We start from the raw sequence: 14,145 nt of genomic DNA on the forward strand, positions 1-14,145 counted from the left end.
GTCTTCTTTAGATTCCTTAAGATTAGATCAGTCTACCCTCGTTGCTGGACAAAGTTTTACGGTTCGTTCTGTATCCTGCTAAGGAAATCAGAAAAGTTATAATTCTGCCAGCTTGTATTCGTGAATTGTTTGGATTTAATTTGAATCTTTTTATCGTCGAAGGGTCCCCGATAACAATAACAAAAAACTAGGTATAGTTTTAGCCATGAAAACGGCTAAGCCCATAGAGTTACTACAAGTATAAGGCAAAACAGCAACATGATTTAAGAAAGAGTATAAATTGTTCTTTAATTCAGATTGTCTCGTAAATCTGAAGGCTTGTCTAAACTCGTATAATGCTGGCACATTTTTCTAACATATGTGCCATTTAAAAACCTATTTTGAAGCACCTTTCAAAACTTTGTGATTTGGGTCTTTGTAAATGTGTAAAACACCTAATACTACAATATCAATATATAGGGATACAAAAATGCTTCTGTAAATAATCATTAGGTTTTGGTGTTCACTAATTCACCTAAATCACAATTTAGATTTGTTGTATATAAATATAGAGGTAAATATTTGAGGGGTGAATACATTACAGAAATATGCCGGTGATACAATTGAAAATAGAGTGCAGCATTATTACATTTCGGCATCTGAATTTGTGAAAATAGATTTTAAGTATCGAGAACTCTCTGCTTCAAAATAAGGTTTTTTTGTAATAATTCTTGTGAGGAATACAGAATGCTGTAAGTATATCATAAATTTGAGTTTCATAAATATCAAAAGACAATTTTTAAGTTACCTAGTAGCACAAGAAAAACCAACTACTTTGGTGTTAACTTTCTTGCAAAGTGCAACAATAGTTTTTTAAAAAATATCACCCATAGAAATTTTTTTTAGCAGAAAGAATAGTCTTGCTATTCAGTGAGTGAATCTGACAAATTTTAAGAGGCGTTTTACTCCATCGCACTCAATATGATCGATAAATCTCCATTCTATTCGTTAGACATTTCCTAACATGGAACCTATAAAGAGAGAATCTGGACTTGTTTCAAGACAGTATCGAAAAGCTGAAAACTTTCCCTCAACTAATCCCTCTTCTGCTTGACTGTGAATGAATTTCTAATTGAAGTTACAGTCGGGATGATTAACAATTTATTTCTTATATATATATATATATATTTATATATATATATATATAAACAGAAACTAAACAAACTAGTATTTTGGTCCTTTTCTGGTATATTCTGAAACAATTATTCGCCTACGGTAAAGGCCGGTAAAGGGAATGGATATTTACCTTCTTTCAGGCGAAAAATTTTTCCATAGACACATGATAATAGATTTTCATAAAAATTGTATACGAACAAATCAATTTCTTGTATTTGAATAGTTTGACTAATGTGTGAATGACTGAAACTGAGTTCAAGTCGAGTAAGTTCGACGATCACGTTTCATTCCTCTTTTATCACTTGTGACGTCACTTACCCCGGGCTGACTGCTGTGGCAAATATTTCCCAGGTAGGTCACCTCCACATGTTTTCCTCTTTCTTTCCGGATCACAAATCGCACCTTCACGTTGCATTCTGGTCGCTTGCATTCCGCGCCTCCCCTGAAGAATACTGCTGAGTGGATTTTCCGAGAGTTTTCTGATCTCACGTGATTATTTTTGAAGCGTAAACTGCACCATGGGTTGCTTTCTTTGACTTTGCTGAGGAAGATTCGTGTCCAGTCGCCACTCAACAATCGGCCACCGCTGGGGAATGTGTTGATCGGAATTCTTGCCCAGTCCTCTTTGGACAACTTAAATCTTGCTGTAGTACCATCGATCTCCTTTCGGAAATACTTGTCTCTTTTTCCGTTTTCATCATCATCAGAAGAATCTGAATCGTCCGAGTAATCCTGGGAACAACCAAAAAGCTCCTTTAACCATTTACCTCCCATGAGTGACGAAAAGTGAATTTCTCCTTACAATATCAATACAATATCAAGCATAGATGTGATGAGAATAAAGTAAAATATCAATTAGGGGATTATTAATTGATCCAATACCAAATTCTCCAAATTGACATCATAGGAATTTTATGGCAGACAGTTAGGAGAATTACTAATGAGATCTTGGGAGTCAAAGGGTTAACAGGTCTGACAAATACATTCAGACAAAGGAACACATACCCCATTTTTACATATGTAGGCTTTGTTTTCCTTTAAGTGCTTTAAGGACTGGAAATCGACCAAATAAGGAGTTCACACATGCAAACCTCGTTTAGCTCTTCTACGCTTTTGGAAATCATTAAAATTACTTGGTGAAATAGATACATTACATGACAGACATTACTATGTGAAAATAAGCCTACATCGTAACATTTCAGAAACAATCACATACCATACTATTATTCAAGCCATCTCTGTTGGACCAGTTTCCTCCTTGATTCTGTGAATTCAGCTTGTGAGTCGATGTATCAACCTGTTTTTAGGCAAGAGGAAAGATTGTGGTCATTTACATGATTGAACTCCCAAGCTTAAAGATTATCTGTGGATTATGAACATTAAGAAATTTTATCCGCGTGTGATAACGAAGGAAACATCATCTAAGATACTGACATATCAATAAGTGTTTTACAAAAATCTGACAGTATGACTTTATGGGCCAAAAAGTCCCACTTCAATTTAAGACATTTCTATTCTTAGACAATTCTTAATGGATAAGTGTTTTCCAAAGATGCAGCACTCATCAAGAAAGTTTACTGAAAGAATTTGTGAATGGGCAGAAAGGATTGTCCTCATTCAATTCAATTTTTGCATCCAGTGACTATGTTGGCTAAGAAGTTACACCTCAATTTCAGACACTTTTGGATCAGTTTTCAGTGGGATGTCACTTCGCTGTCATAATACTGAGTAGAAACGTCCCTCTGTCTCAAGCTAATTCCACATTTTGTTACCTCCAGTGGTAGATGAGACATCCCAGGATCATTGCTGCTCCAGCCAACAGGGACCATGATAACTGAGGGTCGAGGGTTCTTCAAATCTACTGCTGGATATTGACGAGATGGGATATTTTGCCCATGGCAGCTACAATTACAATTCCTTGCCTTCTGGTTGTTTGGAACCAAATCACGGGATTCTGTTGGCCACGCTGGAATTCTTTGTTGAAATTCTTGAAAGCTGTATCCACGAGGGTACATTGGCATACCATTGTAGTACTTGATCTCATTATTCTTATCCTTTGCCCAGTCTCCTGTTTGGGGAGTCGTTACTTCTTCAAAGTGGTAAAGAGGCACAGTGGATTTCAGAGAAGCTGATAAGGGCGAGCCGTTGGTATCCATTTGGTTAGATGTACTCTTCTCAGAGGTTCCATTTTTATAGAAAGACCCTTGGCTATCAAGTTGGTGTGCTGAATTGCTACTCGTGTGGTGGTTCTGTTGATAGCAGTGAGCTCTCTCGCTGGGATTATGCTGCTGGATTGGGATCTCCTTTTCTTCCTTTTCGATCTTATTTAATGTCTCCCTATCATAAACTGGCGAATTGTTAACTTGAGACGGAATATCAACCTCAGCAGTAAACCCGTTTTCGTGTGAAATCAAATGATCGGGAGGTTTTTCCTCATGGAAATGTCCTACAGCCGAGACTTTATCCTGGTTGACGAAATCAAACGTTGGAGATTGCTCTCCTTGGCTGGTCAGTCCATCCACTGGATTTTCGATCTGATAGACGGGCATAACATTGTTCTCCACAATTTGATCACACATTGCTCCTTGCACGTTGCTAATTTGTATGTTGAGTATATCTTCTTGAGTGTTTACGTCTCTAAGTAAGGGTATTTCTTGGATTGATTCCCTTGACATTGAAATGGTTTGGTGACTGATTGTATTGCTCTGTGCCTCTGATATTTCCACCTTAACCACTGGCATCTCACACGTAGAAATTATTTGATGTCCATTTTCTGGAATTTCAATCTTTACACAGCCAATCGGCATGTCATTCAAAGAATACATATTGTAAACACTCACAAAACCCTCAAAGACGAAAGTTATTTCAGATGGTAGTTCTTCTTTTTCCTGTCCTGATAACAGCGAACGACAAAATAGTCAAAGTCGGATGTCAAAGGTGATCTGAAACGTGAATAAGAGAGGAAATAGTTAAAGGATGCCTGACTACTTTCATCGATGAACATGACGAAGTCAACAACCAAATATCTTAACAAATCCCAACGCTTTAATGATTCCAGATATTGTTCTTTTGTCTAAGAAGGCAAACAGGCTTTGTCAGTCTTAAAGGTGGATATTTGAACAAAAGGTCGGAATAACTTCGCAAAGAAGTCGACTTTATGCGACTTCTTCGGTCAGAAAAATTCGATCGCGAGGAACAAATTTTTTCGAAATATTCCTCATGTAATTCAATACGGAGCGAATGGTCCTTCAGTTACCATCCGTATCTGCCTTGTGTCGTTACAAATTATCTGCTAGAGTTTCCTGACCTTAAAAGTCAACATAAACGCAGAAACAATGAGGGCAGTTGGCTAAATCCTTATTTATTCCAGCGCTAAAATTGCATTATAATGGTTTTGCTAACTATTTTAAGCTAAGTGCTTAAGATAAGATTTAAGCATACTTGACGTGCGCACCGTTTATTTTGCGCCGATAAATGAGCAAGTAAAAAATCTACAGAGATCGGTTTGGTGAAATACTCAAATCGTAGAAACATTTCCTGAATTTTCTCACTAATTATTGGGTAAATAAATACCCTTAAGGGTCACTGACACCTTAAAACAACAACAACGAGAGAGCTTAAAGTAAAGAGTAAAGGGATCGTAGTTCGCTGTAAAACTATTTGCATTTGCACGTCATCCTTGACCTTCAACAATGATTTTTATTTTTACTGAAGGTTAAGGAGAGCACATCTGCAGGTGTTAGTAACATACTACTGAAAGCCATTACCATTCATGGCATATCAACTCCATTTAAACCTTAACAGGCCATCTGCACTAGCTGTGCCTGTTGTCGTAACGTTCAGAAGTGTAAACATTCAATCAATTCCGTCTCTGACGCGTCGTGGAACGCCTCGTAAACCTGTACTGAGACTGTAAATAAGAATATGTGTTTTTGTGCGTTGTGCCGGCCACGAATTTCCTTAGGGGTTTCAATATCGAGTGTTAACATTCCTCCCTTTAATTTGATTTCAGTTAGATGAACTCTCTTTTATGCAAATAACACAATGTATGGTCTTTTTAACGGAATAGCTTCGGTCTCGAGGTTGTAAAGCTCTCCGCGAGCACTAAATAACTTAAACTTTGTGCTAATGTCAAGAAAAGCGACGCCAGTAACTGGCAAAACGAGAGCGGCCGATATTCGCCCACTAATTCCCACGAGATAAAACACTTACCGAAGTTTCGAAGGGCTAATAATGAAAAATTCTGTCAGAATTTCGAAGACTTCTTTACACATTTGTATAAAACAGACTCTATCTTAACTAAGTCGTTTGGCCACATGATCTACGTGCTCACTTGTAACATCTTTTCCAGCGCAGTGCGGTTAGTTGTAGGTGAAATGTGGAATATTTGGCGCCTCCGCGTGACCGATTTCACGAATAAACAAGCAAAGGTGTTCGTGTCTTATTCTGAATCGACGTGGAAGAATATTTACGGACCTAGCACCCAATTAATTACTTATAATTCTCCGAGTGACATTTTGACCATTGTTTAAATGGTACCAGTCATTTTCCAAGCGGTAACAATAGTCTTCGAGTTTAAAGGATATTTAGTGTACATCACATTTAAGTCGCGATAATGCTAATTAATACCATTTTTAAAGTTGAATATTCCGGTGGTGGAGCATATTGGCCAACCTACTTTCAGAGAGCTTTGGGGCAAAGATGATGTTCTTGAAACTTTTACTGACCTATTCGCCCCATGTCGTTATCATTTTGTGTCAAGCCGCGCCGCTTGGACAGCTAATGTAAGGAGATTTTTTCCATACAACTTACCAGTAACTCGAAACTCGTTGGTGATACAACAACACAAGTCTCTGGCTTCAGCAGGTCAAGTTTCTTTTGTCTTGCTATTCTTTTGTTCTATCTTGTTTTCGTTAAAATAAATGAAGGCACTTCAAAAGGCCATTATGCAAATTTTTTGTTATCTTATACGAAGCGCCTTCGGGGTTATTTGGCGTCCTAGCAATGTGTTAACCAAACTCTTTGGAAGAATTGAAGGAAAACATGATCATTACAAAACTGAGTCGCTTGCATGAGTCGCTAAGATGGCAAATGTTAAGGAAGAAATAAAAACATATTAGATATAATTTTGGAATTGATGGAGTTAAACGTATGGAAATGAAAGTTCAAATTAGAATTTAGAGAGGTGCTCTGGAATCACGCAATGACAATACCTTTCATTAGCGCTGATTCAGAAAGACAAATCAAATCATGAGATGAGTTGCAAAAAAATAAAAAAAACGTTGATATTGTCACACGCAGCAGTATGTTTTGTTTACTGCCTGAACTATCTATGTGTATTATATTGCAGAGAATGTTATCAGCTCAAGCGAAAAAAGGTCAAAATTCTTGGCCTCGGGGCATTCTTTGCTCTCACACTTGTTGCTATGGAGCAGAATCAAAAAACTTTAGTACGTTTATCGAAACAAAACAAGACTAGGGAAGAACACAAAAAATTAAGCATATTTTCCGCAAAAAAAGGCATGCACACATGTAGAATTTGTATTGTTTGCTCAAAACGGAGTGTTCGTAATCGTTATGATTCGCTGTGGATTTCTATTTTGGAGAGAACAATCCAACCTGATCGACAAGGGACAGATTTGAAGTAGTTGTTTGCAGATCCACCAACCATATACAGAATGCACTGACTCGAAAGCTAGAAGTTGTCATATAAGCTCTGTTGCTGACACGCAAGACCTAAAAGGTTACCGCTATTCCTGTGGCGCGGTTATCATTGCGGCTGACCTTCCAGTTTGTTTGACAGCTTCATTTGCATTCGTTACTGGCGCTACATGTGTTGTTAATTATGTCTCGTATCACAAAACAAAGCCGCTTATGCAACGCAGTGTTCAGCCAAAATTATAAAAAAAAAAAGCACTGCCTTCTGTTCGGATTAATGTATCGAATAGCAAACATTGTTGTTACCTTCATAGAGTATCAATTTGACGAACTTTGGTGGTAGGAATACGATTCTATGAGTCATTCCACTACCACAGATCATTCTGTTATTAAAGTCTGTGTTACATGTCAGTGTCTTTAAAATCATCTGAATCTGAGGAATTTGACCTCTACGAAACCGAAGTTTTCTCTCTCTAGCTCTAGAAGCGAAGGTGAAGGAAAAATTTCACGACTGACGCACTATCAAGACAAGATCTGAGCTCGGTTTCAATACCACCTAACTTCAACGTGTTTAACACTTAAGTGAACTAATCTGTGTTGCATGTCTAATTTAAGAAAGGTTTCAAGCGGTTTAGCAGTAGTTCTGAGCATTTCTACGTATTAGCCGTATAACTGCATTATTCAGGTCGTTTTGGTAATCAAAAACCACTGAAAATATGCCAAAATCAAACTCACCTTTTATCTCAAACGTCCTCCTAACACTGGGCTGCCTTCACACGCCTGACTGCCCTTATCCGCAGTGCATGGCTTGTCACTTCAGAGTGACATGCGCAGTTGGGAGTCCTAAATGAACAGCCTATTGTTTTGCATAAGCCTGTTGACAGATGAATGTGATACAGTCATGAGAGGAGAATGAGAAAAGAATTTGTTAATATGTGAGTTTGGGTCTCTTTTAAACAAACCATTTTCACCGAACGAACTCATATATTATCGAAACAAGAATGACCTAAATACTCTGTCGATGGAATATTTCTCTCTCACGTTCAAACAGAAAATATCATACGGTTTGTTAATGCAATATCAGTATCCAAAATGTAAGAAAATTTCGGATTCTATGCTTCGAGTTTAATACCTTGCTGCTTTGTATTCTGATCCGCAGTGTAAGACTACACCAAAGATATTATGCGAAGAAGCTTCGAGATAATGCTAGAGGAAATCGGCTGAAATGTTTTGTTTGTTAATTAATGTTAAAAATGTATCAAATTATTCGGAGAAAAAATATGTCTTAGATGTGAAGTTCCTTCCGCTCAATGTTCTGTTATTTATATATTTATCTGATCAGATCTTTTCTAACGCTGTGCACACTGTCAGCAGTTTTGATTGCGGTCCTTTTGAAAGATATAGTCTTAATAAGTCATGGTCTCTTATGACGAGCGTTGAACTACAATTTTAAAAAGAGGGAAATTGAAATTGCTTCTCCCGAGCCATTTCGGCAAAAAACTATCATCGGTGAAATCCTGGACAATCAGAGTTCCTAGGGCTTCCTCCTCTGGCTGTAGTTTTCCAAACACAGGGCCTCTGAATTGGTCAGGGGAGGGGAGAGGAGGGGATTGGCATATGTAAATGTGGTTTATTTAGAGATCAAGGCAGCTGGTAAACTTGTTTTTCTTTTAACATCCAATTTAGTGGTAGAACAACAAAGTTTGAGCTAAATTTTTGTGCGATTCCTAATGTTCCATTTCTTCTTTCTGCTTTGGGACACGCTGCAACAAAGCGTACTGCATTTAGAAACCGTGTCATGAAAACCTCTCTGAAGCCGGAACTGAAAACGGGTATGGATTTTGGAGGACAGTTTTAACAATGCTTGGGGAAATGGAACGTTTTGGGCTTTCATACAGTTAGAATATCCTTTGTGTCTACCCCTACCTGCTGAAACGTACCGTCCTTCAACGCTTTTCGTTATTATGGAACTCTGAAATGCTTATTTATCGAATCCAGTCGAAGGCAACGCGTGAATTTCACCAAATAAGCTGACTGATTGATTGTAGATTAGTTCGTTTGACTCGTTTTTTCGTTCTTCGAGCGGTACATTCCTACGTCTCTTCTGTCCACCCTCCCTTTCTCTCTGGAGTCATGTATTGCATTTAGGGTGGATTATTATTTTCACAGAAGTTCATCATGATCATTGTCGGTGGCTTTCGAGTTCAGACTCTCCAGTTTTATTTTGTACGAGATGCAACTGCTTGAAAGATACGTGGCATCACGAGCTCAGCCAATCAGATGAACCGACAAAACAGCAACAAACGAAGAAAGATGCGCAGTAAAACAAATCAAATGCAAGTGTCTCAACTGTTACAAGTAAATGCAAGTGTCACGACTGTTACCAAGAGAGAATAATGCCATTATTTTCTCTTCCTGTTACCGCTTTCGATAGGTTCTTGATTTGATGAAGTGATTGATAACTTCTTCACCTTTAAAGCTTACATTAGTGATCAGTATTAACTCATTGAGGAAAACTAGTCGACCGCTTTTACCATATTTATGTGAAATACAAAAATCAAGCTATGAAAAACTGGCTATGACGCGTAGAAGTGATGGATCAAGTCCGAGATAAACCGTGATCTACGAGAAAACTCCCCTGGGTACTATGATACTGGAGTATCATATCAGCAGCAGGCCGAAGGAAAAAAATTCAGTCAAGACTAAAAAGCTTCTCCATATTTTTTTCTGAATCTCACACAAGCGAACCATTCAAATCTAAATATAATTTAAGATGTTCCAGAAGATTAAAAGGTATTGTTGTCTACAACTCAGTATTCTTAGAATTCTTCACATCTATTTTAAGTTTATAGGGTGGAAAGGACATATTATCCTTGCCCTTCGGCTTATTCAGCCAGGTTTAGAATCAATGAATTAATGATATATCGTGGGATTATATCTGCCATTAAAACCGTTTTCAATAAGCTGGACGATATATCTTAGTCATTGCCAACTTGACTTGAAGTTACGAGGACTTGAAATATTTTCTTTTCCAGTGTTATTGAATGCAAATGTTTATATAATCGACATGAGGTCCAATAGTAATGCGCAATACGATCCGAAACAGTGCAGTCACGCATAACAAAGTAAATGAGTAGTCGATTGAATACTGTCTGTGTTTCACAATAAATTACCAGTTAATGTCATCGTTCACGAATGCCCTCGTCTCGCCCTTTCACATGTCTTCGAAAGTCAAGTCTTTCTGGGGTCGAGGTCGTTTGAATCACATTTAAAGTGCACATTTGCGTGTGCATACCACAAAGGGGGTCTGTCTCTACGCTTCAGCGGCACAACAATTAACTGAATACACTCAGCAGTAAAAATAGCCTCGGCTAAAACGCAGTGAACTAATTGTAAAGAAACTGCAGTTTAATATTCCTCAAGATATATGTAAGCGTCAGTACAGTTTCGATCTATTTTTCTCTGACCTTTAGTCATACACCGATTCAGTAACTTGTGCGTTCGTTCAGCAATTTTGGCAACGAGAGGACGCAAAAGCCCAAAGCCCAAGCACATGTTGAAATCCCAGATTAGTTCATCAAGTTTTGATCGCGAGGAAAGTACGATTATAATTCTTCTTATAGCAACAGATTTTGTTGCTGCTATGAAATACTGAGCGTGCAGATATCACAGCCTATTTGATGATATTAACAGCCTTCGTGGCTCTGTTACGTAATAACCATGATAAACACACTAGTCCATATCTTCACCGGAACTCCTTGATTTAGGACGTTTAAAAGTCCTTAAATCTTTAACCACTGTCATAATTGAAATGGTCACAAATCATTTTGGCGGTAAATCAAAATTTCTCAGATTCAGATGATTTTTCAGGGATTATTACGGGTAGTTGTGAAGATATTGTTAGTTGCAGAGTGATTTTTCTTGGTAGCGTTAGTAGCTGAAGGATTTATGGGTTCATTTTCATATGAACTATTTTTAAAAAAAACAGAGAAATTTTTCCTTTGTAACGATGAAGGCACAATTTTCCTCTTTTGGCCTTTTGGATAACGAAATTTAACAAGTGCCTTGAAAACCTTTATTTATAGGCACAATAGGGGTCTTTTATTGATAACTGGTGTCATGCCATTTCAGAGGTTTGTGGCACAAATGAAGCATCCTGGTAAGTTCAGTATTAAGCATCGGTGACCGGCTAGCGAGGAAAAAAAATGAAAAAATAAATATGTAAACAGTCGATAAGTCGTTAACACTGTGAGTATAGTGACAAGATTATCAATCGACCTAACTTTGGAGCCCTAATTAATTTCATTCATCACTCTTCAATCACTCGAGCAGTTTGTTTTTGTCAATGATATTGAATTTTCGATAAAGAGTCTACAGTATGGTGTAGCTCAGGAGTCTGAGTTAGGCTCTCATTTAATCTGCTCCATAAAAGTCTACTGGGCCACATTAACCCGACAGCATAACAAATCTTGTTATCTTTATACAGATGACATGTAACTCGATCTGTTGTTTACGTCCAACTATCCTGACCGTGTCATCTTTCTGACTCAAAGTTGACAGGGAAACTCAAACCTTGTTGGTAACATTTTGAGCTGACCTTCGCTGGATGTTATGCAACAAAACTGAGACTTGGTTACTGTAAGTCTACAATTTTAGTCATCGATTCCAATATTATCCACGACATCATTTCAACCAAGTTGCAGAAGATGATGTAATCGAGCCAAGAGATCATGCATGAAATCTAAAGGTCGGATTCGACCAGTATTTCGATTTTTGAGGGCTCTGTCAACAAAGGAAGAGCATGAGAGCACTTATTCGCATTTAAACTATTGCTGAAAGTTAATAAAGTGATAGTTTGTTCAACAACACTGCTAGAATTGTGGTTTACGCCTGCGTGCTTCAACCTCACGCACAGATTTTTGTAACTCCATGAGGTATTACGGTCCCCCCTAGTTATCTCAGAAATCAACAGAATTCAACTGACACAGAATTCGACTGGTACAGAATTCGACTGGTACAGAATTCAGCGGCATAATTCACACCCAACCGATACTTATGGGACTACATCAACTGCGAGTGCCCTTCACCCTTCAGGGTTATTTAAAAGATCTTTTTTCCTGACCTATAAGGTTCTAAACGGAATGGCATCAAGCTACATCAAATATCCTGTTAGGTACAAAATCCTGGATCGTAAGTGAAGATCTTTAACTGGTTGAGCCTGAGAGAAAGCTGGAAACATATGGGGATGAACCATAGTCGATAGAAGGACGAGAACTCGGTAGCAGGACTGATGGCATTGTTTAAAAGTAAGCCAGAGGCCTATATTTTAAGGATGCTCTTATCGCAGAATGCTTACAATTACTCTACCTTGAGATACAGATTATTGCCGCACAGTGCCGCGAACGGCTAATGGCGTATGGCGCTCGATTTAATTTTTTCCCATCTTTCGCGTCCTTTTTTCCTGAGCGTGTGTGTTTTGCAAATCCTGTGTATTCTACATTCCACGTGGATTCGACTACTTATAAATTAGCAAGTCGTAATGGTGTTTACATTGCTTTTTCAAACTCATTAAGAGATCATGTATCGCAGTAATAGAAAGCAGAAATATCGGAAAAGTTGTACTCCTACTTATCATTGTATTTTCTTTATCTTCATAACTGCTTTTCATATCTTTCCTTCCGCTGCGAGAGTTCAATTTAATCTGATAATGGCAATGCAAGAGGGCGTTATGGAATGCCTTTAGGCCTGGCTTGACTAATGTCACCTCTATGCTAACATGTTTGCCACGTTCACCTACTCGTTTACATTTGGGCTTCTCACCTCTTCAAAACAGGAATATTCACTCTTTTGATGGGCTGACCTCAGTTCATACAAGAACGCTGGATAAGTTTATCTAAGAAAAAGTTCTCGAGTCTACCGGAGTGGTGTTGCGTGATGGAAGATGACAGATATATGGGCGGTTTTGACATCTTTCGCATCAAGAATTAACATATTTGTAGATTCGCGGTTAAGAAGTCATCACGTTTGCCCTGGCAACAATCTCTCCTCTACTGACAATTTTTTTCTTATTTCAGAGAATGGTGATTGTTTTCTTAATTGTCGCTCTTGTCCAAATTGTAATTGGGAGTGTTTTTACCCCGTCAATATAGTTCTACTCGTTTTCAATACAGGCAGACAGTTTGGTTGAATAGGAACTGTTAATTTCAGATTAAAATACAGTGACAAGAGATCTTGAGAAGCAAAACAACTCTTCCTGGGTTTTTCTACCTCAAAAACCAGAAAAAAAAACCAATGTACCATTTTGCTTGATTACGTAATGTTATGCATGCAAATGATCCTGGAACATTTAAAATTCAATATTTGCAAGAAGAAAATATTGTCTACAGCTTTTGGCGCTACTCCACAAATGCAAAATCGAATTAGACAAAGCACACTATTCAAATATGTTGCTCTAAATCTTAGATTACATGCGGAGCATCATATTAACCCTCTAGTTAACGGTAAATCAGGCGTGCGGCTTTGGCGCATAAAGCGCAATGTTTATGACGAGGATTTTTTTAATATTTCACGAAGTTCCAACGTATTTGCGCCATATGTCTATTATCCACTAGACGAGGTATAGTTTTCAGGACGTCATTCAGAGGCTCCTAATTGTCATAGTTACAACTGTTTATTATCAGTATGATCAGCAAAGTACAGTTTTGAGCCGAATTTTGTGATAGACATCTACAAGATGGCTCCTCATATTCTCAGTTTTGAGAAACGGTCGAATGAATTTTGGAATGCAGTGTTTGCGCACTTAGACTCTTCATTATTGATTTTGCCCTTTCTAAACAGCTGATATTAATTTATGATTAAATTTTAGCGATGGTCGCTACGTTCAATCATTTCTTTAAGTCCCTTTTTCAGAATTATCGATGAGAAAAGAATATGAAAGGGAGAAAAGCTGTGATTTCTTGTTGCCAATCTTTATACATATCGTTCTTGAATGCAATTTTCCTCACTGTGTTACGCGCTTCGAAATTATAACACTATCCTATGATAATCAAAGAGGCAAGTGTATTGTAAAAACTGTAAAACGGTAGAAACACACAAACAAGTCGAAAAAAATCAAAAAAGTGATAAAAATCATGATCCCTCCAATTTCGTGGAGAGCAAACCCTTTCATTTTAACCTTTTGATGTTTTTACTTATTATTATTATTTTTTAATCATATTTGTCGTTGTTTTCCCTGAAAACAACAAGGCCGCTTATCAAGAGGGGTCGAATACTACGAAGTTTTAATTCCATTTATAAAGGCCCACATTCACACAAAAAAAAACCACACACACA

The 14,145-nt window shown here is 37.8% G+C and overlaps 1 protein-coding gene across 4 annotated transcripts; it reads right to left on the reverse strand.

Annotated features, from left to right (window-relative positions):
* Window positions 1-262: 262 nt before the first annotated feature.
* On the reverse strand, window positions 263-12,759 carry LOC113677000 (uncharacterized). 4 transcript variants are annotated; one of them, XM_089203663.1, is made up of 5 exons: window positions 12,634-12,759; window positions 7,549-7,687; window positions 2,928-4,097; window positions 2,372-2,452; window positions 263-1,887 (listed from the first exon to the last, which is right to left on the reverse strand). In XM_089203663.1, exons 3-5 carry the CDS (start codon window positions 3,978-3,980, stop codon window positions 1,411-1,413), a joined length of 1,611 nt encoding a protein of 536 aa, XP_089059789.1. In that variant the 5' UTR covers window positions 3,981-4,097; window positions 7,549-7,687; window positions 12,634-12,759; the 3' UTR covers window positions 263-1,410. The 4 variants fall into 4 exon arrangements, with proteins under 4 accessions (XP_089059789.1, XP_089059787.1, XP_089059788.1 ...); XM_089203661.1 differs by lacking the exons at window positions 7,549-7,687; window positions 12,634-12,759 and adding an exon at window positions 5,968-6,079; XM_089203662.1 differs by lacking the exons at window positions 7,549-7,687; window positions 12,634-12,759 and adding an exon at window positions 5,883-6,002.
* Between the last annotated feature and the right edge of the window lie 1,386 nt (window positions 12,760-14,145).

The sequence above is a fragment of the Pocillopora damicornis genome, chromosome 4, assembly GCF_964200805.1.
Source record: "Pocillopora damicornis chromosome 4, jaPocDami1.2, whole genome shotgun sequence".
NCBI classification, from domain to species: Eukaryota; Metazoa; Cnidaria; class Anthozoa; order Scleractinia; family Pocilloporidae; genus Pocillopora; species Pocillopora damicornis.

Coding starts and splice junctions, on each gene's coding strand:
- LOC113677000 (XM_089203663.1), bottom strand. CDS start 3,980: ATGTATTCTTTGAATGACATGCCGATTGGCTGTGTAAAGATTGAAATT. Junction 2,453..2,927: donor TGTCTCATCTACCACTGGAG/GTAACAAAATGT, acceptor GCCTAAAAACAG/GTTGATACATCGACTCACAA. Junction 1,888..2,371: donor ATGGCTTGAATAATAGTATG/GTATGTGATTGT, acceptor GGTTGTTCCCAG/GATTACTCGGACGATTCAGA.